General features: G+C 39.4%; 1 protein-coding gene across 1 annotated transcript in view; it reads left to right on the forward strand.

Moving 5' to 3' along the window:
• The first annotated feature begins 1,749 nt into the window (after window positions 1–1,749).
• The window catches only part of CD80 (CD80 molecule), a 48,037-nt gene continuing 23,886 nt past the window's right edge, over window positions 1,750–25,900 (forward strand). Inside the window, 4 exon segments of the mRNA XM_072613925.1 lie at window positions 1,750–1,888; window positions 13,622–13,899; window positions 15,725–15,831; window positions 24,910–25,236. Of these exon segments, the coding sequence (XP_072470026.1) occupies window positions 15,762–15,831; window positions 24,910–25,236 (397 nt within the window). The 5' untranslated portion in view covers window positions 1,750–1,888; window positions 13,622–13,899; window positions 15,725–15,761.

A 25,900-nucleotide genomic window follows, 5' to 3' on the forward strand; every position in this document is an offset into this window, starting at 1 on the left:
TAGTCCAGAAGTGTCAAATGTTGATAACAGGCCCATGTAGCCCACAACAGAAGGTCTTGGTTTGAATCAGATTAAAATGTCAATGGAAAACATTTAACAAAATAAATAAAAATACAATAAAACATAGATAATATTAATTTGTGGTTTTCTAAGTCAATATGAAGCCCACAGATAACCTTATTTACAATTTGGTGGCCCAATATTTCTATTTGAGTTTGACCCCACTTCTCTAATCTAACCACTTCATTTTACAGATAAGGAAATAGAGGCCCAGAGAGATGGACAGGGTCCTCGCACAGGGTCACGCAACAAGTCAGGCAAAAACCCAGTCTAATCTCCTACCCCTTGAGTAAATCCCTCTGTAATATCCCTGAAAATGGTTGTTGAGTCATTTCAGTTGTGTCCAACTCTTCATTACCCCACATGTGAATTTCTTGGCAAAGATACCGAAGTGATTTGCCATTTTTTCCTCCAGCTCATTTTACAGATGAGGAAACTGAGGCAATCAAGATTAAATGACTTGCCCAGGGTGACACAGCTAGTAAGTGTCTGAGGCTGGATCTGAACTCAGGTCTTCCTGATTCCAGGCACGGTACTCTATCCACTCTGCCACCTAGCTGCCCTCTAGTCTCTGGTGGCCTCAGAAAATTCCTAAGGCAATGGATCACAGGACTGTGTTTAAATAAGGAAAGAGGGGAGCTGGGTAAAAAAAAGGAGATAAGAGTTCTGAAAGGTACACAGAATGGTAGCAGAGGCAAACTTTTTAGACCTCCCAATTTTGCCCTCTTGGCTCTCGTATCTTATGATCAATTGATCCCTAACTCAGATCCATGTCTCAGCACATTCATTCATATATTTCCTTCTCCTTAGGCCACACATTTTATATGGTTTCCAAATTGTATCCCATTTCCCCATCAAATTACGCAGCACCATTCATAGACTAGCCACTGAAAGTTAGTGTTGTGTCTGCTAATTCTGGAGAAGGGATTACTAGCTTTACTATTGATTAGGATTATATGGATCAGGGGGACTGAATGTCCTCTATTCAAGTTTTTTTCCTCTTTGAATTATTAGAACACTTTCCATAGATGAACTGTATGATATTCTTATTTACTTACATATCTAGTTGTCAGGGATCTTACAGAGGGATTTATTCACAGGGTGGGAAGTTAGACTAAAATATCCTTCCAGCTCTAGGACTCCTGATTATTTGCCTAAGCCTAGCCTTGGTGAAAACACTCTAATCCTCATAGACTTCTGCAATCAACACCCTAAATTTTATTATTTATATTTATTTATAGATAATATTTATAAATATGTGTATTTACAAATAAATACACATGTTTATAAATATATTCATATGATATTTAATATTTATATATAATATGATATACAAATATTTCTTATTTATTGTTACCACACACATATCCCCTGCTCTTTGTTTCAGTCTCTCAGTCATAGCTTTCACCTGACAATGTTCTTCAGAAAAGTAAAGACACTAGAGACACTCTGAAACAAGGTGTGTTTGTGTGAGAACTACATTTTCACTATTTATCAACTTCTGTTCCCTTTATGTTTTTCTTTTTGTTGTTGTTAAGCTATTTTCAGTTGTGGTCTACTTTTTGTGACCCCATTTGGGGATTTCTTGACAAAAATACTGGAGTGGTTTGCCATTTCCTTCTCCAGCTCATTTTATAGATGAGGAAATTGAGGCAGACAGTTAAGTGACCTTTCCAGGGTAACCCAGCTGTTAAGCATCTGAGGCCAGATTCGAGCTCAAGAAGATGAGTCTTCCTGACCTCAGGCCCAGCACTCTATCCACTGGGCCACCTAGCTCCCTACAGTTTTCTGACCAAGGGTAAATTAAAACTTCAGAACAAGATTTCCGGTAAGCATTGGTGTGGAAAACCTAGATTTTGTTATCTTTGTGGACAATCTTTAGAGTAACCTCTGATCTAAGTCACATTTGTGGCAATTAGGCCATTCAATGGATGGTATATGGGACTTACAATCAGGGAGACCTGTATTTAAATCCTGCTTCAGACTTTTATTAGCTGCGTAACCCTGGGCAATTCAGTTAATCTCTCTTTTCCTCATCTGTAAAATGGGGACAACATCTCTTTTACAAGATTATTGTGAGGATCAATAAGTTAGCATGTAAAACTCTTTGAATACCTTAAAGTGCTACATAAGTGGCAGGAAGTTTTTTGATTTTTTTCAAATCATTCCCTCAACAACATGGACATCCAGACAAATGGAGGTTCCTCTGAGATATCCCTTCTCTTGGAACTCAGTGAGGCAAAACCAATCCCCTCTGAGTGATTTCTACTTTGTAAAGCCCCACAAAGCTCATATGTGAGGGTAAAAAACCAAAACAAAACAGGGACAGAATACAGAATTATCATAGGAACAGAAACTAAGTTGTTTTCTTAGGCCAATTCATATACACAGTTAGTTCCATAATCACTGTTTCCCCCAGAACAACAAGCTTGTCTGTAATAATCACCAGAGCCAGTCCTATGGATGATAAAAAACTCTTTGTTGTTGTTGTTGTTGGTGAGTCGTTTCAGTCATATCCAACTCTTCATGACCCTGTTTGGGATTTCCTTGGCAAGGATACTAGAGTGGTTTACCGTTTTCTTCTCCAGCTCATCTTACAGATGAGGAAACTGAGGCAAACAGGGTTAAGTGACTTGCCCAGGATAGCACAGCTAGTATATGTCGGAGGCTGGATTTGAACTGAAGTTTTCTGAATTCCAGGCCCAGTGCTCTATATCCATTGTGCTACTTAGCTACTCACTCTTTTTCAGAGCTGCTATCATCCCTTGCTGTTAAATTACTCAACTTGTGAATTTCCCATTGCCACATCTACCAAATCCCTGCAGATTTGTTTACTCACAAATCTCTCTGATAGCTCAGTTGGACAATTGATTGAAAAAGGATTTATTAAGTGCTTACTCTATACATCAAGCAGTAGGCTAACAAGTGCTGAGGCCCACCCTCCCAACAGAATAGTTTCTTCCTCTATATAATGAGGAAGCTGAATTTGATGGTCCCCAAGGTTCCTTTCAGTGAGGACTCTATGAATCTATAAACATAGGATACCGGTATCCACCTAACTTTATTTGTCTATGCAAGAGCTCCTTAAGCTTAGATTCTACACTGAAGGAGGGTACCCAGGTGATCCATCTCCATTTCCTACTCAATAGCACCCCTTTAGCATTCCCTGCCTTTTCCAGCTGCTTTGTATGTGTTGTCCTTCCCATTAGGTTGTAAAATTTATTGAGAGCGGGGACTGTCTTTTGCCTTTCTTTGTACCCCCAAAATACCCCACCACAGTGCCTGGCAAATAATGCTCACTTGATGTTTATTCATGGACTGACTTCTGATTCCACCAACTGAAAGTATGTGTTCCACACCTTTATATTTGCCTTTAGGGAATTTTTGCATTATTTAATGGAATATCTAATAGTTAAACTTATAGCAAAAAGCATTGCTAGCTTTAGAAACCAGAAATGATTTTCTAACCTCCTCCTTTTTGAGATGGGAACAGCTCAGGGACACTGGGTTACCATCATGACTGCTTTTATTCCCTTAACACATTATTTCCCAACCTCTATTCTATCAAACCATCAAGTGTCATTTATTAAGAATATCAGTTCAAAGTGAAAAATTCAAAGTTAGCAATATTTTTCCTTTTAAAATACTAAATTATATGTACTAAATTAAAATATTAATGTATAAGTAATTATATCTAGCTTACATTAAAAAATTTCAGAATATGAAAATGGATTGATTTACTCCAAAATTCCTTGACTCTCTTTTATCTTGCTTGTTTTCCATGCCCAGTGGCCTAGAATTTATGAATTCAGCTAATTGGGGTGAGGAACCCTCTAAGGCCTTTAACCGAATCCAAACTTCTCAGAACAAATCCCCTTAATGAAAGGATTTGTTCTGTAAACTTGGACTCAGTCAAAAGGCCGTATCTAAGGACCTAGAAGGCCACATGTGGCCTTGAGGTTGCAGGTTCCGCACCCCTGAAAACCCTAAAATGCTATATAGCCAAATAATTTTGGTAAATACCGTCATAATGCTATATTTTTGGATTGACAAGGGGATGTGGAATGTGAATTGAACTAGGTGGAGCCAGATGACCTGAGGTTTTGCGACCCAACTCTGCTATTTGCTCTTGGAGAAGTCACTGAAGCTCTCTCAGTCTCTATATCCTCACCCCACTTGCCTCATAGTTTAACTTTAGAAGGGAAGTGCTTTACAAAGTATTCTGCAGTTAGGCAAGGTGGCACATGCCTGTAAATCCCTGCTACTGGAGAGTCGGAGACTGTGCATATTTCTCGAGTTCAGGAGTTTTGTGCTTAGTAGGGCAACGCCAATTGGCTGTCTATATTAAGTTGTGCACCAATGTAAGCAAGAGACCACCAAGTTGCCTGAGGATGGACAAATGGGTCCAAGACAGAAAACAGAGCAAGTTAAAGCTACTAATTAATCAGTAATGAAATCCTGACATGAGGAACCCCTGTACTTCCAGCCTTGGTGAAATAGGAAGACCCAGCTAGGGCAGTTAGGTGCCACAGTAGACAGAGTGCCAGACCTGGAGTCAGGAATACATCTTCCTGAGTTCTAATCTAGTCTCAGACACTGACTAGCTGTGTGATCCTGGCCAAGTCACTAACTCTGTTTATCTCGTTTTCCTCATCTTCCACTGGAGGATCTTTACTAAGAACACCCCAAATGGGGTCATGAGTTGAATATGACTGAACAACAACAACAAAGTCTATTAAACATTTTTCAAATAGAAAATAAAATTTTCTGCAAATGTGTATGACTATTGGAGATCTTTTCTCGGCATATCAAGTGTATTATTTTACATAGGCAGTGGTCAGGCTGTGGAAATGTAGTATAAATGGCATGTGGCACAGGACACATTTACCCTTGAACTTCTCCATGATATTTTCACAAATGTTTTGGCAACCGTACAAGGGTACCCCTACAGTTTACAGTCAAGTTATTTCTTCTCAAAGACAGTATCAGAGATGGTGGTTATTTAAAAAAAAAATTACCCATGACTTTTAAAGAGGGACAATGGCAAAGAGAAAGAAGTGGGGGAAGGAAAGAGGAAGAGATTATTATTAAATACTGACTATGAGTCAGTCTACACTGAGCTAAACACTTTACAGATATTATCTCATTTTATTCTCACAATAATGCTAGGGATTGGCACTATTATGATCCTTGTTATACAATTGAGGAAACTGAGGCAGATGGAAGTTAAGTGACTTGTCCAAGATCACATACAGTTACCAAATGTCCGAAGCTAGATTTGGATTCACATCTTCCTGACTCAGGCCCAGTGAGCTATCCACTGTTCTAGGATCAAAAGACCTGTGTCCAAATCCTAGTTACATCATTTTCCAATTATATGATCTAATGCAAGTCATTTAACCTGTCAAGGACTCAGTCTCTTTGTGTACAAAATGGGAATGATACTAGAGACGCTCCAGGATTGTTGTGAGGTTCAAGTTAAATGAGATTATAAGTGCATGTGTCTGAAATTATCGCAGCATCATGGATTTAGAGCTGGAAGGGACCTGAGAGATCCTCTATTAATTCCATCATTTTGCAGACGATGACAAAGAGAATTGACTTGTTCAGAATTACATAGCAAGTGACAGAGCCCAAGTCTGAATGTAGGTCATTTGACTATATATCTAGACCTCTTTCTATTACACACGAAACTACATACATGCCATCTAATTAGTAGTACTAGCCATTTTAAACAGAAGGGGCAGCTAGATGATGCAATGGAGAGAGTGCTGGGCATAGAGTAAAGAAGGCTCAACTTCCTGGGTTCAAACCCTGTCTCAGACACTTAATAGCTGTGTGACCCTGAGCTACAGAAGGAAATGGCAAACCATTCCAGTATCTCTGGCAAGAAAATTCCAAATGGGGTCACCAGGAGTCAGACATGACTGAAGTGACTGAAGCACAAAAATGTGTGAGGCTAGACTGAAATGTAATGGGCTAGAAAAAGAATAACACCAAAAAAAAAAAAAAGAGCCTGAGGAGATAGTCTGTGGCTAAATGGTGGAGAGCTTTAAATGCCAACCTGAGGAGTCTGTATTTTGTCCTAGGGGAATTAAGGAGGTTTTTGAGAAGGATAGAGATATTATCAGACCTATCTTGAGCATATTAATTTGATAGCTTTTTGGGAAAATGGGCAGGGAAGAAACAAAGTGGTGAGATCAAGTAGGGGACTATTGTGATAGCCCAAGAGAAAGAGAGTGAGAGCATAAACTGATTTAGTAGTCATGTGAATAGTGAGAAGGGAGTGGATGTAAAATAAAATTGTTAAGACTTGGCAACTAATTAAATATGTGGGGTAAAGGGGTGAGGGTGAGAGAGAAGAAGAGTCCTGACTAATAATATAATTGAGCACCTTGGGCAACTAGAAAGATGGTGTTGGCCACAAGGGAAACCAATTAGGAAACTTTGAAATTAAGGCACCGCAGATGAATATGGTTTAGTCTGACCTGAAGCATAAATATCCATTAACAACAGAAACTTTGAAGGCAACACAGTATCGCCTAAAAGTAAAGGTTCCATGTATAACAAATATTCACAACAGCCCATTTCTTAGGGGAAAGGGGAAGTGGGTGTTGACAGGAAAATGGCTAAACAAATTGTGGCACATTAACGTAATAGAACATTATTATACTATAAGAAACAAAAAATATGAGGAAATCAAAAAACATGGAAAGACATGAACTGATCTATAGTGAAGAAAACAGAACTGGGGACACATACATCTCATATATATATTTATGCACAAAAATATAAATGAAATGTATAAATGAAAATGATAATTATGCTAAAAGATATCACAAGACTGATTAAATACAATGACCAATCTTCATTGAGAGTAATGAGAATGAAATACACTTGTCATTTTCCCCATGGAAAAGAAGTAGCCACAGATGTAGAATGTTGCATGCACTCTCAGTCATAAGATACTCTGTGACTGGTTAAGGGCAGGTTCTATGGTCATGGGGAGACAGTTACTGGAAAGTAATGGGGGGGTGGGGGAGCATCAATAAAACATCAATTAATACACAAGCAAAATAAAAGAGGGTATCAGAATTTGTATTCCGCTATGGCCTCTTTGCTTTTTTTTTTTTTCCTAACTAGATGCATTCACTTACCTGCTCTTAACTATGGCTTTTAGCTTCCCACACCTGGTATTGCTTCTTATAACTAGAGGAGGAATTTAAAAAACTCCTACTGGACCTCAACCTTGCCTTACTATCAAGTCCATCTCATGGTCTTTGTTGCTTTGTCTATCTCCCTGTTTGCCTTTCTGGGACTCAGTGGAATAGCTTGGGGGCTAGAACTGATTAGTATGCTAAATGGATCCATCTTGTAGTAAGATATAAAACAAAAATGATGCAAGAAGACTTTTTGTTTCATGTCAATATTTAGCTTAAGTCCACTGTGTCTTCTTTACATAAAAGCACCCCTTGACCAACTTGCACACAATACCTGATCCTATTCACTGAACACCAAAGAAAAAGTAAAAACCCTCGTCAATATGCGTAAGTCAAACAAAACAAACATTTTTGATATTGTGAATTCTAGTTATCTGTGTTTGCCTTATGAATCTGAGAGGAGAATAAGGAGCATTCTAGATCAGAGAAGTAGCATAAAGAAGGCATGGGGGAAGGGATGAGCATAGTATGTGTGGGTGTGCTTACTAAGAAGTCTTAGCTTGATTAGAGGACAAAGATTTTGCTCAAAATTTTTACTTCTCTATTCAGTTGAAGCTCCTGTGATTTTTATTTCAGAGAATCAGAAAGTACTTACTAGTGGTTTAAGAAGAAGAAATAATACCTCTCAAATTTACCATTGGTTTATCTCAAATTGTGGGGATCCAGGCATCGAAATTTCCAGGATAGAGAAGAATGATTTTAAGCAAATATACCCAGCTGCTGGTTCCGGGGCTTCCAGAAGGAAAGAAGGGGAAATCTTCTTGTCAGTTATATGGATCCAGAGAAAGATTAGGATCCCCTCAATCTAACCATACACCCTGTTCATCTAGCAAAGTTAAGAGAATTTGTTGACTGGTGAATGCTTAGCATAGTGTCTGGCACATAATAGATAAACACTTTCTAGTTCAGTCATTTTTCAGTTGTGTCTGACTCTTCATGACTCCATTTAGGGTTTTCTTGGTAAAGATACTGCAGTAGTTTGCCATTTCCTTCTCCAGCTAATTTTACAGATGAGAAAAATTGAGGCAAACAAGATTGTGACACTTGCCCAGAGTCACAGAACTACTGTCTGAGACCAGACTTGAGCTTAGGAAAATGAGTCTTCCTGACTCCAGACCAAGTGCTCTATCCACTGCACCACCTAGGTGTCCCAGCAAACACTTCATAAATGTTTATTGATTGATTGTCCTGGAAAAGTCAGGAAAATCCCTGGTGCCTCTTTGTAGTCCCATGGCACAGAGTCGTGCATGCTACTCTGAGTGTGCTTTCGGTAGCTGCTAATGGAATGAAACACTGAAAGGGGGGGGAAATTAAATCTCCTCTATTTTTTTGGTCAACATGCTATTTGGCTTTGTTACTATGGCAACAACAAGCCAATCACTATGCAGAGATTGAGGTTACGGCATCATGGTTTTGGCCTGGCCAAACAGCTGTAGCCTTTTTCCTAGAAATCCAGTGTGTTCAGAGATGGGAACTCCCAGGAACTCCCAATATCCAGAGCTGGTAGAGATGAGGGGAATTAAACACATTTTTCAGTTAGGAGAAGAAAATTAGCTCTTTCCTCTCTTCAAAGGTCAGAGCACAGAAATTCGTTCCTGTAACATCAACTATCATTCTACAAATATAACTTCCACTCCTCTATCTTTGATTCTTTCCTCTTTCCTGAGCTTTCAAGCTCATGTCTCTGCCTGACGATATATCACTTCTCTCTCAGGAAAGGGATAGTATGTTTTCTTATTATCAGTTCTCTGGAGTGGTGGGTCATCGTCACATCGATCAGGCAGAGTTCTCAGATCTTCCAAAGTTACTTCTCTGTACAATGTTATAGTCATTGTATAAATTGTCCTCTTGCTTCTCATTTCACACTTTGCATGAATAATCTCAGATATCTCTGAATCCTTTTCGTCATTTATGACACAATAATATTCTACTATGCTTATACATCATAATTTCTTCAACAGTGCTCCCCAATTAATGAACACCTTAGTTCTTCATTACAACAAAAGGTGATGCTATGAATATTTTTATATAACTTGACCCTATTCCTCTTCCTTTCATCTCTGTTGGGGTATATGCCTAGCATTGGTATTACTGGATCAAAGAGCATGCACATTTTTCTGACTTTGGGGGACAGCCAGATTTATCTTACTGAAGCACAATTCTGTATTTGTCAATCCCCTCTCAAAAAATTTTAAGGCTCCCCATTGCCTACCAAGTAAAATCTCAACTATTTAGTCTCGTATTCAAGGTCTTCCATGATATGGCTCCAATCAACCTCTCCAGCCTTATTTTTTGTGAAATAAATCCTTCCATGATGTGACCAGACAGACAGATAGATAGATAGATAGATAGATAGATAGATAGATAGATAGATAGACAGACAGACAGACAGACAAACAGATAGATAGATATAGACGTAGATAAACAGGAGGCAACTAGGTGGTGCAGTGAACGGAGTTCTGGGCCTGGCGTCAGAAACACTCATTTACATGGGTTGAACTTTGGCCTCAGACACCTACTACCTGAGTAACCCCGGGCAAATCACTTGATCCTGTTTGCCTCAGTTTCCTCACCTGTAAAATGAGCTGGAGAAGAAAATGGGAAACCACTCCCATATCTCTCTCCCAAGAAAACCCCAAATGGGGTCACAAAGAGTCAAACACAACTGAAAAGACTGTACAACAACAAAAATCTGTATAGGTGTGTGTGTTATATACATGTATATACACAAATGGTGTATATGTGTAGTTATACACATACTATAGACTTACATGTGGAGTTCTATAGATATACATATATGTCTATGACATGTATGTGTGTACTCTCTATATGCATATAGTGTGTATTTGTACAAATAAATATATGCTTATACATGAATTGTCTAGACTATAAGCCTCTCTAGCACAGTAATAGTATACACAGCATATTGTCTGTAGCCTTAGGGCCTAGCTCAGTGCTAGATGTTCAATAAGTATTTCGCTATTGATGATGCTTATGACCAGCTATAAAAGACCTACTTCATGTGGCACTCTGGTCACTCTGGCTTCTCAAAGACTGTGCCAGCAGGACAAGTGATCAAATTCCCTTTTTTTCTGTAAACATCTCTATTACAGAATCACCATAGTCCTCATCCAATCTGCAAAAAAATACCATCTTATCTTACTAAAACTCATCCAAAACCAATGAACAGTTCTAAGGTAATCAAAAAGTTGACGGTCATCATAAAGATAGTATACCTAGTTTCTAGGATTGATCAGTCAACAAATAATTATCAAGTATCTCCCACGTGCTGGGGCCTCTGAATTCCTCATAGCTGCCTATGAGTAAATGGAGTAATGTCTTCTTCTCTAGGAGCTTACCTTCTAAGGGGAAGGCAACAAGGACACATGTAACTATACATGAAATAAATGCAAGGATGAGGGGATCATAAATGTAGAAATTGAGTTACCACCATAGATGACAGTCAACATTTAAAATTACCTGGACAGGTAGGTAAGTCAGGATAGAGGAATATGGATTGGATATTAGTTCATTTAGGCAAATTTGTAACAATGATAATAACAATAATGAAAGACTATGCAAAATAGTAGATAGAAGTTTAACTTTAGAGTCAGGAAGACCCGAGTTCAAGTCTTGTCTTTGACACATACCAGCTATGTGACCATGGGTCTGTCACTTGACCTCAAAATGTCCCCAAGTAACTCTCTAAGACTATCGGTCACAAATAGTTGCCAATTAGCAACAGGAGAGGGAGTTTCCATAATGGGACTTCCCACACACTGATTAAATCATAGGTGCCAATCAAATCAACAATAATAGTAACAGTGGCCATTGATAAAGTACTTTACAAAGATTATCTAATCTGCTTCTCAGATTGGCAGTACTACTACTATTATCTTCATTTTATAACAAAGGAATCCAAAGCTAACTTGTACAGGTAGAACCTGGATTTAAATTCTGGGGTCCTAATACTAGATTCAATGCACTTCCAAGTTAAATCAAATCAATGAACATTCATTAAGCACTTGCTTTGTACTGGGAATACAGGTATTCTAGGAGCACTAGTGCCTCTGGTGTGAGGGCTTGCTAGGCCTTTGCAGGACTTCTCATCCACCTTTGTTGTCCACCTGTCATTCAGCTCTCACCTGTGGCTCTCAGGAGCTGTACCATGTTCAGTTCCCACACCCCGGCAAACCATGCAGATGGACTAACCCCGGTTGAAGGCAACCAAAGGACCACAACCAGTCATTGAATTGGGGGGAAAGGGGATCTACCCCAAGCTTGTGAAGATTTCCCCTGGCAGATGAGAGCAATTTGTTCCAAGAGTCATGAAGACAGCTGAAGCAGGTGCTGTGGAACCCTTAGAACTTGGTCAGGCCTCTCTTCCAAGAAGAAGGAAGTATGTTCCATCGTTCTGCCTGAAGAAGACAAGTCACTGCAGTCTCTCCAAGATCACTCTTCTTTTAGGGTTCTCTTTATCTTTTTTAGTCGTTACATCAGCTGGTCTCCTAGTGCTGCTTACTTCACTCTGCATTAAATTCATAAAGTCTTTCTACGTTACTCTGAATTCCTCACATTCATGATATTCATAAACCACAATGTGCTTTATCATTCCTCACTCTATAGGATTCCATATTTTTTCCTGCTTCTTTGTTGGAGTAGAAGTGCTGCTATGGATATATTAGAAAGAAACAGAGACAGAGAGAGAGAGAAAGATGTACACACACACACACACACACACACATACACACACACACACACACACACACACACGCACGACTTCTCTTTCCAGCTGTGATTTCATAAACTCCAATATTTAATAATGAGTTGGAACTAAAAAAAAACCTTGTATAATTTTAGGTTGTATTAATATATGTATACTGTATAAGCCATGAGGAGAAATAGTCATGGGATCGAAATCACTCAGCCCAACCTCCTCATTTTGCAGATAAGGAAACCAAGGTTCAGATAAATAAGTGACTTGTACAAACTCACACAGTAAATTTCACAGTCTCAGTCTGAACTCAGGTTCTCTGATTCCAAACCTAATACTTATTCTACTGTACTTCATAGTCATAACGTATTATGCTAATGAGACGATGTCTGGAGTATGTCATCAAGTCCTGGACATTATCATTTAAGAGGAACACTGACTGATAATATGATAAAATGGTCTATATAGAGGAAGGTGACCCAGGTAGTCAAGGATCTGAAAGCTATCACCCAAAGTGATAGAAGGAAGGAAGTAAAGGAGGGAAGGAGGAAGAGGGTTAGGAAAGAAGAGAAAAAATAATTTATTTAAGCTTTTATTTATTAAAAGCATCTATTTAATTAAGAGCTTAGCATGTAGCACCAGGGCTACAAATAGAAAAGTATAACAGTTTCTGCTGTCAGATAGCTCCCATGCTAAGGGGGGAGAAAACACATATAAAAAGTTTCAGCTACAAATCAGATGGAAATGTCCATTTGTCCTTAGCGTAGAACAGCAGCATAGATGATAATGTGTCTTGTTTAATGTCATTTCTACTGATAAAATCCCATCTGTTTCTGACGCTGTAGCACTTGACAGTGCCAAGGACTTTGGTGATGAGAACTGCTTTTTCAGGTCTTTGGTAGCTGTGGTTACTGAGGAGGTAGGGGCTACCCCAGTAGCAGAAGTGGTTCCGGGTTGCATCTCCATTTGAGTTGCTGTCAGTCTTGGGATGCAGGAAGAGGGAAGCACATTTCACAAGACTCTTGGGCTTCTGTGGCCTTGGGGTGGCAGCTGGTCAGCAGTTGATATTAGTGGTGATAAAGAAGAAGACCTCTTCTCCACAGTGGCTGTTCCGTTTACACTGGCTGCATGTCTTTGGCTAGTAGTTCAGAGTGTACTGCTATCCCAAAGTCTTGGGTTCTGGGTCCTATGTTACCTCCATCAGAGGAGGAGGGGAGGTTATGCTCAAGGTGGTGCTGGTGATTTGATTCTGCTGACACACATTGTCTCCCACCTGTCCCTCAAGGTGTCTTGCAGCTGCAGGAGCTTGTTCCTACCAGTTGGTATTGACTTGAGGATCACACACACACATGTAATCAGCTTGTAAAGCACCCAACTTTACACAGCAATGCAGATGGGACTGCCCTTCCCACTTTTACACAATCACCCCTCAGAATGTCTCTATCTCTATTCTGACTTTTCCCCTTGCTTCAAGGCTCCCCCTCTTGGTGTCCATTTAAGCTGATTTCACTTGTAGAAAAAGGTAGAGAGGGGGCAGAGGTGGCCAATCCCGATGTTGTTCACTCTGGGCTCACTCATCCCTAGGGACAGCCCTGGTGTCAAGGTTTTTTTTTTTTCTTTCTTTTAGGGCCTTCCTGAAATCACAGTGTGGGCGTCTCTTCCATCTGTGACTTCATCTCAAGCCAACCCTGGGTTTGACTCTTAATACTTCTGGGTCAAAGAAGGATCAGATCCTCAAATCATTTTAGGGAAGTAGTGGGGAAGTGACATCTTAGTGACATCACTCTGAGAAAAAGATAGTTAACCAGACTGATTTTCCATTTCAAAGCTGGAAGCCTGTGGAATAAGAGGGTCAGCTCTCCTTGTAACTTTTTCTAGAGAAGAAAAGGAAGGAACTTGTCTTTGGTAAGTACAATTTTGCTCATCTCAATGTGGATGATTTTTAAAGTACTACGGGCTACTAGGGTCAATGCGATGTGAGTTTTTTGGTTTTTTTAAACCAGCAGACTGGAACTTGTAGATTTGAATGAGTTTTGCCTCTTTCAAAGTAGTCCCCTTGGGAGGTTCTGTACTTCTTCCAAGAGTCCTGTAGAAGTCTTCATTTAGATTTGCCTTCAGCCTTGGAGTATGATTTTTAGAATTTAAAAAAAATAATAATGTTAAACCTTCCTTCTTCAAAGATGCTTTTGAAAATTCCCAAGTCTTCTGAATGAGCTGGGTTAAAATGCATTTTGACAATAGTCTTTTTAACATATGCTTTGGAGATAGAAAGGCCCTTGGAAATCATTTGGTCACAGGTTCATTCAGAGGCAGAATGAACTCTAGAAGTTAATGCTTCTAAGCCTCTAATTTTATAGATGAAAGAATTTAGGTGCTGAGAATCTTGTCCAAACTCACATAGATTGAGATAATAATTAAAATATATAAGCAAGATTTTGTGTGGCTCCTAAATCATTCCTGTAAGTAAATTTATCTAAGAATAAGTCTCATTGTCTCCAGTTATGTTGACCCAGGACAACGAGAAGTCATTTTTATTATATGCCTATAGGTTCTTTCCACTGATATAGCCTACTGCACTCCTTTAGGCACTTAATATTGTTACTCCCCCCCCCCTTAAATTTGTGATTTATTCATTCATTTTTTTTAGTTTTAAGTTTCCAGTTCTCTCCCTCCCTACAGCCTCTCCCCCACCCATTGAGAAGGCAAATACATATGATACCAATTATTTATGTTGTCATGCAAAATTTATTTCCTTAATATTTTTACTAATTATCATTGATGAAGGTGTAGAAGGGGAATCTAAATCCAGTTGCATATTTTTCAAGAAAACTTTGTTAAATTAAGAAACAAGATTCTTTTCAAATTTAGGCAAATTCTTCTTTTCGTTTCATTCTTTGGAGTTATATCCCCAGCCCCAGCACAGTGCTTAGTACACAGTTGGGACTTAATTAATATCTCTTGATTTATTGATTGCTCTGATTTTTCACCCTGTCCCAACCAAAAGACTTTTATATTATAGAGACTACTTTGATCTTTGTATTTTACTTTAAGATAATATTTATAAAGCACAGTATCTGCCACGTAATAGGCACTATATCAGTGCTTGTTCCCTTTCCTTATCATCTTTCCTTTGCATTTTTTGGCAATTTTGGACAAAAATAGTAGAACAGTTTTGTTGAGAAATGAAATGATTCCCAAATTACAATAATGAGAAGCTGATCATAGAACATATTGTAAATGTGACAATTTTTGTAATTACTTTCACTTGTGTTCTCTATCCAGGCACAAGTAAACTCCTTTCACTGGAGATACATGAAATACTAGAAATGAAATTCACAAAGTAAAAAAAGGTGGATTTCTTTTATTACTAAACAGCATAGATTTTTGTGGTGTGTGTATAATCTGACAAAGCATGGTTGAAATAAAATTGAATTTCTTTTTAAAGGAGCATCCTTTGGTTGGTTTTGAAACAGTAAATGGATGGACCTTTCCTTCTAGAGACTTTTTTTAAAAGATTTTTTAAAAGTTAAAAAAAAAATAAGTGCTTCAGGGGCCTTGCACTTTGAAAGGTTATTTTAAAACCTCAGGAAAACCCTCCAGAGCTCTGATGAATGGTAATCATTATGGGCTTCTTCCTGTTTCTTCTACCCGTGGGGGGAGAGCCCTAAATACTGCACATCTTGGCTTTGTCTTTGACATTTTATTTTTCTTTTCTCTTCTTGGGTTTCAGGTATTTGGAGATAAGCCATCCTGGACCAGAACTGGGGATGGCCCAACCCAGGTTCTCATCCTTCAAGTTGCTCTGTTGCTTTCTGACTTTTGTCTACTTCAGCTCAGGTAATCCACTTTCAGGTATTTGACACACTCACTATTCCCAATGAGGTGAGGGACACAGTGATGGAGTTTCCTCTGCTTTCCCCATAACCACATCAGTTATAGGGATTCAGAATGGTGGTCTTGTATGATGGCTTCTCTATGACATGAAATTAATCTGTGCATTGTGACGTATGTTTGGTGTATTCTGCAAGAGGCTCTCTTTGACTAGCTTTGATTGCTCTATACCTGTAGGGGAAGCCCTGTTAGTTAAATCTTTCTTCTGGGCAAGGTTAAGAAGAAACTGCTTCAGCAATACTAAAAAAAAAAAAAACAAAACAGCAAAACAAACTATCTCAGTCCCAGAAAACAAGAGAATGAAGCACATTTCCCTTTTTGTAGTAGATGATGGACACAGACTTTGTCAGCCAGTTTTGCTGGAGATGGGCACTACACTGAGAAATGACTGTGACAAATTTTTGGGTTTTTTAGGCATAAATAATTTGTTTTTAAAAAATAAGTTTCTTCAGGGAATAGGAATCAGATTATAGGGAATAGTTTCCTTCCAATAACAGGAAATGAGAATATCTGGTTATGTAAACTGAAATGATCAGAAAGCTAGGAATCTACTCTCTAGCCATAAAGTGGCCAGACATCTGTCTTTGGTAAGATGGTCCCACTATAGATACAGTGGAAAAGAGCATTAGTTTGGAATTATGGGACCTGGGTTTAAATCCTAACTCTGTCAATAACTAGTCGCAACCCTAAGCAAGTTATTTCACTCCTCTAAGCCTCAGTTTTTCATCTGTAAAATGTGTGTATGTGTTTATACTAGATGACTTCTAAGGTGCCTTCTATCTCTAATCTATGATCCTCTGTTGACTTGACCATTGCCAGGTATGTTAGAATTCCAACTTCCTTTACTGTACAGCTATGTGCTTCATCACCAGTCAATAAACATGCATTAGGCAACTAATCTATATCGGGCATTGTGCTAGGAGCTACAAGGACCATAAAAGAGACTGAGACCAAGTTCTATAGTACTTCTTTTGAAAACACTTGCTTCACAATAGCCTGGTGGGTTAATACCACTTACATGATTACCAGCTCCATTTTACAGAGGAGGAAGCTGAGGTTTGGGTAAATTGTGTGTGTATGTGTTTGTGTGTGTATCTACAGTCACACAAGAGCAAAGTGTCAAAGGTCTTCCAGGTTCAAGTTCCAAGCCTAGGGCTGACTACTCTTTTCCAACGAATCTTTGAGATTAATTAAGATCTTCATGACACAGACTTCTTCCCTTGCCACTCCCAGATTTCTCATCCTTCACCTCTGGTTCTCTGTATCTATCTGTATCCATAGTGGGATCATCCCATCAAAAACAGATGTCTGGCCACTTTACGGCTAGAGATTAGAGCCCTAGCTTCCTGATCATTTGAGTTTACATGACCAGACATTCTTGTTTCCTGTAGTTGCCCTCTTCATTTCTTCCTGTTCTTTCTCGCTTCTTTTTCTTTTCTCTCCTTGTTCATGTTCTGTAATCTTTTCCTCTCTCCCCAGACTCAAAGCCCCTTCTCTCTCCATCTTCTTTATCACATACCACCAGTAAGTCCCCACACCAATGGATTGGAGCTGGAGGGCACATGGCTCCAGGGGTGTGCCAGAGCTGACTCAGACAATTGTTAAATATACAGTATGAGCACTTACTCCTCAAAAATCAGCAGAACGCTATTAATTTGGGCTTGGATTATTACTTTGTTGATTGTCTAGATTTAAGAAAGTAATAGGGAAAATGTTAACAATGCAAATTAAACTGAAAAATGTCATCTATGCATTCTTTTCCCCCGACCCCCATCCAGTTGTTAAAACATTTACCAGCACATCCTTGCTTTCCTCTCACTTGAATGAGTCTTGCCAATTTGGAAAATTAACGTTGAAGTCCAGCATCTGATATATCTGTTACTCCTATAGCAGGCAACCTGATGCAACAACTGTCTATATCGCTTCTGCTGTAGGCTGGAAATAATGACAGTGGGTGGGGGTGCGAAGAGAGGAAGGAGTGCATACTTTAGGTAACTAAATATTGTGCAGATGAACAGGCAAAATGGAAGAGTAGGAAGTGGAAGATGAGGGAGATTGCATAATTCTGGCTGGATCTAAGTCCAAGACTTTTTTGCCTTTATTGAATGGAACATATTTTTTGTTTGTTTAGCTGTTTCTCAGTATTTGTACATATGACTAGGAGCAAAGCACTTAAGCTCAAAGTGCCCCAGGCAAACTCTCTAGCACTTCAAGCTAGAAAGGAGCTGCTGATCTACTTTGATTAAGGGAATTTCCATCCAGGGTAGTTCTATGTTTTTATAGGGTACATTTGTATGGAGGTGTCCCAAAAGTCTTAATTCAATTTTGTACTAAGAAGGCTTTCCCTTGCTTTTCCATGAATAAGATACTCCATCTTAGTGCAGTTTTGCATGTGCATATTATAGATACACATAACCATCCTATATAGAAACATGTATATTATAAATACACATAACTGTCCTATATGGAAACTCTAGAACTCAAGGCGTGTGTGTGTGTGTGTGTGTGTGTGTGTATGTGTGTACTGAGCAGGTTCTGCTGTGCATCGGTAATGAATCAATAAACATTAGGAAGCTCCTAATATGTGCTTGGTACTTAGTGCTAGGGATACAGAAAAAAGGCAAAAGACAATTCCAGATCCCAGGGAGTTTATAATATAAGGGGGAGACAACAAGTAAACAAATGTGTACAAACAGGTTATATACAACATAAGTAAGAAATAATTAAGAGAGGAAAAGTCACTTGAGTTAAGTAGAGTTGGTAAAGTTTTCCTGTAGAAGATAGGGCTTAAAGGAAACTTGGGAAGAGAGGAGGTAGAAATGAGGAGGGAGAGCATCTCAGGCATGGGAAACAGCCAAAGAAAACCTGCAGAGTGTTTGTGGAACAGCAAGGAACTCTTCTATCATGCACACAGATAGGCACCTGCATATCTGTGTGCATTTGTGTGTCTATGTGGATATACATAATGTGCAGTAAGTGTGGGCAGTTAGGTGGCAAAGTCATTAGAGGGCTGGGCCTAGAATCAGGAAGGTTCATCTTTCTGAGTTCAAATGTGGCCTCGGACATTTCCCAGCTGTGTGAGCCCGAGCAAATCACTTAACCCTGTTTGCCTCAGTTTCTTCATCTATAAAATACTCTAGTATTTTTGTCAAGAAAACCCCAGATCAGGTCACAAAAAGTAGACATGAATGAAAATGACTAAAAACAACAAATGTATGTACATGTATATGCAAGTATGTATACATTCACATATGTATACATACATGCTCTATTCCTATAGAAATCCTAAGGGTCATATAAATATATATACATGTGTATATATGTGTGTACATATACATATATGCACACACATGTGTGTGTCTATGTGTGTATATACTTTCAGGATTTCTGTATCTGCCATACTTTTCTTAGGGATCAAAGGATCATAGGGCTAAGAAGATTATAAATCTGAGTTATAAAGAACCTCAAAGGTGATCTAACCCATATATATCTATATCTACACAGAGACTTCTATAGATATATGGGGTATCCCAAAATTCTTAGTGTGGTTTAAAGCTAAAACACTAAGACTTTTGAGACACCCTGTAGATAGGTAAATTGGTAGGTGGGTAAGGAAGGAAGGAAGTAGATACAGATAGCTCACAGTGTGCATCCTCATCAACAAGAAGAGTTATATCTATGTTGTCCTTGAGAAATTTCATGGCAGGAGAGGAAAAGGAAGGATTGACATGGATGTAACCATTTTCAAAAAGTTACAGGAGAAAAGCAGTAGTCTGGAAAGTCAGGTCCTTGCCTCCAAAAGGCTTGAGGGGAAAGAAAGACTTCTTTCATGAGTCAGGAAATGAGATACTGTGTGTGTTTTGGGGCGGGGCGGGGGAGTGGGATGTTGTGGTGGTGCAAGAATTGGCTGCAACGACCCCTGGGGAGTGTTCAAGTGAGGTAGCAAGATAAGACACAGAGAGAAAGTATGCTCCTCTCTTTGCTGGTGTCTTAAGACTAAACCCATTACCCCAGGGTAGTTACTTCTCTGACTTTAGGTTTTCCTGAGAAGAAAGTCCTTAGGAGAGATGGATGACTTGCAAGTCTTTAACTGTGGCTTCTTTTCCCCTAGTCTTTGTTCTTAAACTAAAGAGCTATGTGACCTGCAGCAAGTCCTATACCCTTTATGGGTCTCAGTTTCCTCTCCTATAAAATGAGATGGGATGCATTAGATTGTCTCCTGGGTCCTTCCGTCTCTGATTTTCTCTTTATCAGGTAAATCAGTTTAGCTTTCCTATTCATTCTTCAGTCAGTTAAGATCAGCCTTCTGTGATGATGAAAATGACTGATCAGCTTAAATTAAAGAATAGAAGGGCTTTCAGGGGCCCAATACATTTCCTGCAAAGATCAGTGTGAGAGTGAATGGGTCAATAACTCCCCTTAACTTTTAGCTCAGAAAAGATGGTGTTGGGTAGAAAAGGAAACAGAGGCAAAGGGGAAATTTGGGTTTTCTCTCAGGCAGAATGAATTTAATCTTTGGGGAGAATTCTGAAAGCATGAAATGAATTTAAATATATTTTAAAAACCTGAAACCTCTCCCCCTGCCATCAGCAAAAAGAAGTGAAATTGTGGACTTAGCAATTGGACCAGGAAACTAAGCCCTAGGGACAAAAGGATAAAATTATCCTTCAGCTGAAGACTGAGGTGGAAGAGGGAGTTTTCAATTCACAGTTACTTTGGGATTTTATTGCTTAATGAATTAACTGATCAATGGATATTATAGAGGTAGCATGGTAGAATAGAAAGTGTGCTGGATTTGAGGCCAGAGGACCTGAGTTCAAATTCTACCTCTGACACCACCAATGTGATCTTGAATAAAAGATTTGATAGCTCTGGACCCAAATTTCCTCACCTATTATGGCCTCTACAATCTCCTCCACCCAGTCTGTCTCTAACATATAATATTATATTTTGATATCTATAATATATAAATAATAAATATAGATAATGCATCTATAATCCTATTGAACTGATGGATACTATAAGTGTATATTCACTATGTGTTTTTCACAGTGCTCATTCAGGAATAAGCAGAGAATGTCAAAACAAAACAGAGAAGAAACACACAGAGAATGAAACACTCACTGGGTGGTTTTGACTGGGTGGGCACCGGGGCTTCACAGAACTTAGAGAGATCAAATCGGGCTTGAACTAGCTAGAGAATTCTCCACATAACAGATGAGGCTTGAGCTGAACCTTGAAAGATGAATAGGGTTTCAAGAAGAGGAAGGAAGGAAAGAGAGTATCCTAGGCCAGAGGAATTGCACTGAGAACAGAGGTGAGAATGGGCATGTTGGGTGGGTGCAGGACCACTGAGCTCCACTTCCTTGGCAGACGGTCTACTTTGAGGGTCATAGTCTTCAAAATTAAGGGGACTTTTGAGGTTATCTAATCCAACCCCTCTCTTTTACACATGAGGAAACTAAGGCAAAGAGGAGTAAAGTGATTTATTCTCGGTCACATAGGAAGCAGGTGGCAAGATTTAGTTTCCACATTGGAGTTGCTAAGTAGCCCAATGGAGAGAACAACTGGCCCTGGAGTCAGGAGGACATGAGTTCAAGTTCAGTCTCAGATACTTATCATCTGTATGCCCCTGGGCTAGTTACTTAACTCTGGTTGCCTCAAAAAAAAAAAAAAAAAGAGAGTTCCTATCCAAGGTCCTCTGACTCCAAATCAAGTTCTTTTTCTACTGTAATATACTGATAAATGGGACATAATCTCCTCAAACCTCCAAAGCTTCCTTCTCCATGACAGCCCTCCACCCATACACAATGCTTTTGTCCATAAAAGGATCTTTAAAAAAAATATTTACAAATAGTCAAGTTAAATTAAATTAATTGAAGGGACAGAAACTAAATTGAATTTCAACTTTACCTCTGTGGCCCTGGACAAATCAATTGTTGTCTCTAGGCCTCAGTTTACTCCTCTGTAAAGTGAGGGAGAAATGGACTAGAGGCTCCTTATGATGCAGATCTATGGTATTCCTTAGAATAAGTACATCAGAGATTACAGAAATCCTAATAGTCAGCCAAAGAAAGATTTTGGTCTCCCTTCAGATGGGTATAGGGCTATGTTTTAACCTGTTTCCGGATGATTCCCTTCTTCTTACCCCCTCCCCCAGTCTTTTGCCTTCTCCTGAATCAGGGGCCACAGATACACCCCAGCCTTTTCATCTGGCAGGCAAACGCCCAGGAGATTACTCATTTCCTTAGCAGGGAGGGGACAGACAAGTGAGCTCATTTCTTACCTATAACTGGCTGACCCAGCATTTGACCAGGAAAATACACAAGCCCTCCTTCTAAACAAACCTCAGAAGCTGGGCTGACTCTTCCAGCACTGCCTCTTTTTCCCTTTTGCCCAGAATACCTTTGTCTGTACAGAACTGGGAAAGGCACAAGCGGCTGGTAAAGAATGAGATCGCTAGAAAAGCACCTTCAGCAATAGGCCTCAGTTCAGCAACTTCAGCTGGGGCTTTTCTGAGGTAGTCCCAATCTTAATAAAAGAAAGTGAACTTTTACTAAGCCTTTGTAAGAATATTCTTTGCCAGCTTGTGGACTTCAACTGTTCTTTCAGAAAATAAGATCACTGCACTCTTCAGGTCTTTTCTGGTTGAGAATATTTATCTGGGGATGGGGGTCAGAGGTAGGAAATATGTTAAGCTCCTTAAGTATGGATGCCCTTCTCTGGGGGCTCATAATCAGAGAATGCTTAGTATCATTCACTGAGTAGTTTACCTTTGTTGATGATCGCTAAGTTCACAATAAAAAAAAAAGAAAATTTAATTAAAGAAATGAAGGGATCAGATCTACACCTACCAGATTTGGGTATAGACAGGACACAAGATATTCTATGTAAAGCACATGACACACTGTATGATGCTAAATAAATGACAATTATTAGTATGGACACTGTAGTCAATACAAGAGAGAGGAAAATACTTTTAGGCAAAGTCCTAATTTGAAATTATTTCACATTGGGCAAATACAGTGATTGGGTGGGGACCAGAGGCAGAAGAAAGGTTTGGAAAGTGGGTGCAGAGGACAGTCTAGCTATGGGTGCAGTGATACAGGGAGATAAGATGTCCATTTCCCTGGAGAGGCTGGCCTTTGCCACCAAAAGGCTTGAGGGAAAAGGAAGAGACTTTTCAGATGCCAAGGCAATGAGACACTGGGGAAGAAGGGAAAGAGGCCCCTGGGGGGTTGTACTTTGTTGGAGAGAGACAGCAGGTCAATGCATGTCCGCTCAGGGAGGCAATGTGTCCATCTGTATGCTGTATGCTGGTGTCCTAGGGTGAAGCCCCAGGAAGCTAGTTCTGATATTAGGTTTTTCATGAGAAGATTCTCAGAAAAGATAAGCCTTTAGCTATAGCTTCTGCTCCCCTATTAAAATGCAAATATCTCTGAGAGTTGTCAAACCCTAAACTTCATCAGTCAAAATGAATCTTTGCAACCCATTTCTAGGAAGGTTTTGATATCATTAGACAAGTATCTCTCTACTGGCCTATCTCAATTGGATGAGTCAGTAGCTAAGACACTCAGTTGATTAAAGTTGTATTTCTGTCTTAAAGATTTTTAGGGAAAATCCATGCCCTCCTGGATTTTCCAATTGAATGGGCATTATTTGTCTGTATCTAATAACAGCCACAATCACTAAGCCGGGACCATAGAACATGTAAGGGTCAGTTAACCAGATGGTAGGTGAGAGAAGTATATCTGTGCCCCAGAGAAACTGAGAAAAATGTCTGTTGTTTAGTCGTGTCTGACTCTGAGACCCCATTTGAGATTTTCTTGGCAAAGATGCTGACTGGAGTAGTTTGCCTTTCCTAGCTCATTTTACAGATGAGGAAACTGAGGTAAACAATTTCTTACCTATCTGGTTGGAGGGATCAAGAAAGAGTTCAGGCAGAAGAAGACGATGCTTGAGCATCAACTCAAAGGAAGAGAGATTCCTACCTGTCATTCTAGGACTTTGGGGCTTTACCCACAAATGGGTGGGATTTGGGCTGATTGAAGCACAAATACGCTGTAACTAGATGACTCAGTTTAAGTCTATTTTCTTGGTTTCTGGACTCTTTCTCTCTCTCCTCTCTTTTTCTCTGTCTGTCTCCCTTTCCTTCCTCTTTTTCATCTTTATTTTGTTTCATTTGTTTCCTGTTTTTCTCCTCCCTTCTCTCTTTCTTTCTCCATTCCTTTTTCTCCTTTTTTTTTGTTCATTCTTTTTCTCTTCTTCCTTCCTTCCTCTTTCTCCTCTCTGTCTCTCTCTGTCTCTGTCTCTGTCTCTCTCTTGGTCTCTCTGTCTCTATTTCTCTGTCTGTCTTTTTCTGTCTCTCTCCCCCCTGCCCCCATTTCTTTCCTTCTTTCTTCACGGGACCTGATCATTCTAGGCGGAACCTCAGTGGGAGTTTCCAAGCTCTCAACTTCTATTGCCCAGACCAGTTTCAGTTCCTCCTTTTTGTCAGGCTCTTGTACAGCTCTTGAATTTTATAGGAGGATGCCCCGGCCCCCTAGCAGGAACCCCAAGCAACTCATGAATGATACATTTCAATGACCTTTTAGAGAAAACACCCACATTGTTCCACAGCTGGCTGGAGAAAAACTCCATGAGTCATCCATCACCACTACCTTGGATTTCCAAGCTTTCATTTGTAGTAATCTGTAGGATCATCAGGAAAGAGTAACAAGGGGAGAGGGAAAGGGAGGGGAAATCAATCATTTTTTAAAATAAATAAAAGCATACTTTAAAAGAAACAACTAGCATTTATAGAGTGCTTTAAGATTTGCAAAGTTCTCAGCAAATATTATCCCATTTGATCACTTGAAAATATTGGAACTATTCAAAAATTCTTGGCTATATGATTCTCATATCTTTAAACCCAAGAGGACTGCTGACCCTAAATCACAAAAATTCCATCTCTTTGTTCTAGATGACCTGAAGTCCCAGCTCATGTTCAGTCATACAACCTATGTCTGTGCTTGTTTCCTTTAGGAGAGACCCAGGTAGCAAGACTGAATGAAGCTGCTACCTTTTCATGTAACTATGACATTCCTAGAAAGGAAATGACAAACTATCGAGTCTACTGGCAAAATGCTGAGAGAGTGGTACAGGCTTATGTGCGTGGGAGAACGGTCGAAGAGCTCATAGACCCCTCATATGTGAACAGGACGACTGCAATTGACGTGTCCAATAACCTCTCTATCACAATCCTGTCTCTACAAGTGTCTGATGAGGGCACCTATGAGTGTATAGTGCAGGAATTGGTAGGAGGACAGTACAAACGTGTCCACAAGCTTGATGTTAAATTATCGATTAGAGGTAAGTGCTAAAAGACTAACTCCTACTGTCACTAAATAATAACTGATTTAAGGTTGACAAAGTACTATCTAACCATTATTTCATTTGATCTTCACCGTATACGGTACACAGCACAAGTATTTTAATCTCTGGGTTTGGGGGTTGTTTTTTTTACAGCTAAGGAGAGAAAAATTGAATGACTTGCCCTTGGGGTGCATAGAACCTGGGTCTAGACTCAGGAAAATCTGAGTTCAAATCCAACCTCAGATACTTAATGTGTGACCCTAGGAAAGTCACTTAACCTCTGTCTGCCTTAGTCTCCTCAAATGTAAAATGAGGATAATAATAGCTTCTCTTCCTGCGTTGTTGTAAGGATCAAATGAGATAATACTTGTAAAGTGCCTGACACATGGTAGTTGCTATATAAATACTTTTTCCTTTCCCCTTGCCCAAGCTCACAGCTAGTGAGTTACTTACATTAATTAACCTATTAATTATAATTATTTGTTAAGCATTTATTCTGTGTCATGTGTTATGCTAGATCCTAGGGATACAAAGATAAAATTAAAACAGTTCCTTTTCAATGGGATATAGAAATCTATTTTGCCCTGCAGGAAGGGGAGGGGTGGGGGGGAGTGATAGAAGGGAGGGCAGATTGGAGGAAAAGGTAATCCGAATATACACT

Source organism: Notamacropus eugenii, chromosome 5, assembly GCF_028372415.1.
Source record: "Notamacropus eugenii isolate mMacEug1 chromosome 5, mMacEug1.pri_v2, whole genome shotgun sequence".
NCBI classification, from domain to species: domain Eukaryota; kingdom Metazoa; phylum Chordata; class Mammalia; order Diprotodontia; family Macropodidae; genus Notamacropus; species Notamacropus eugenii.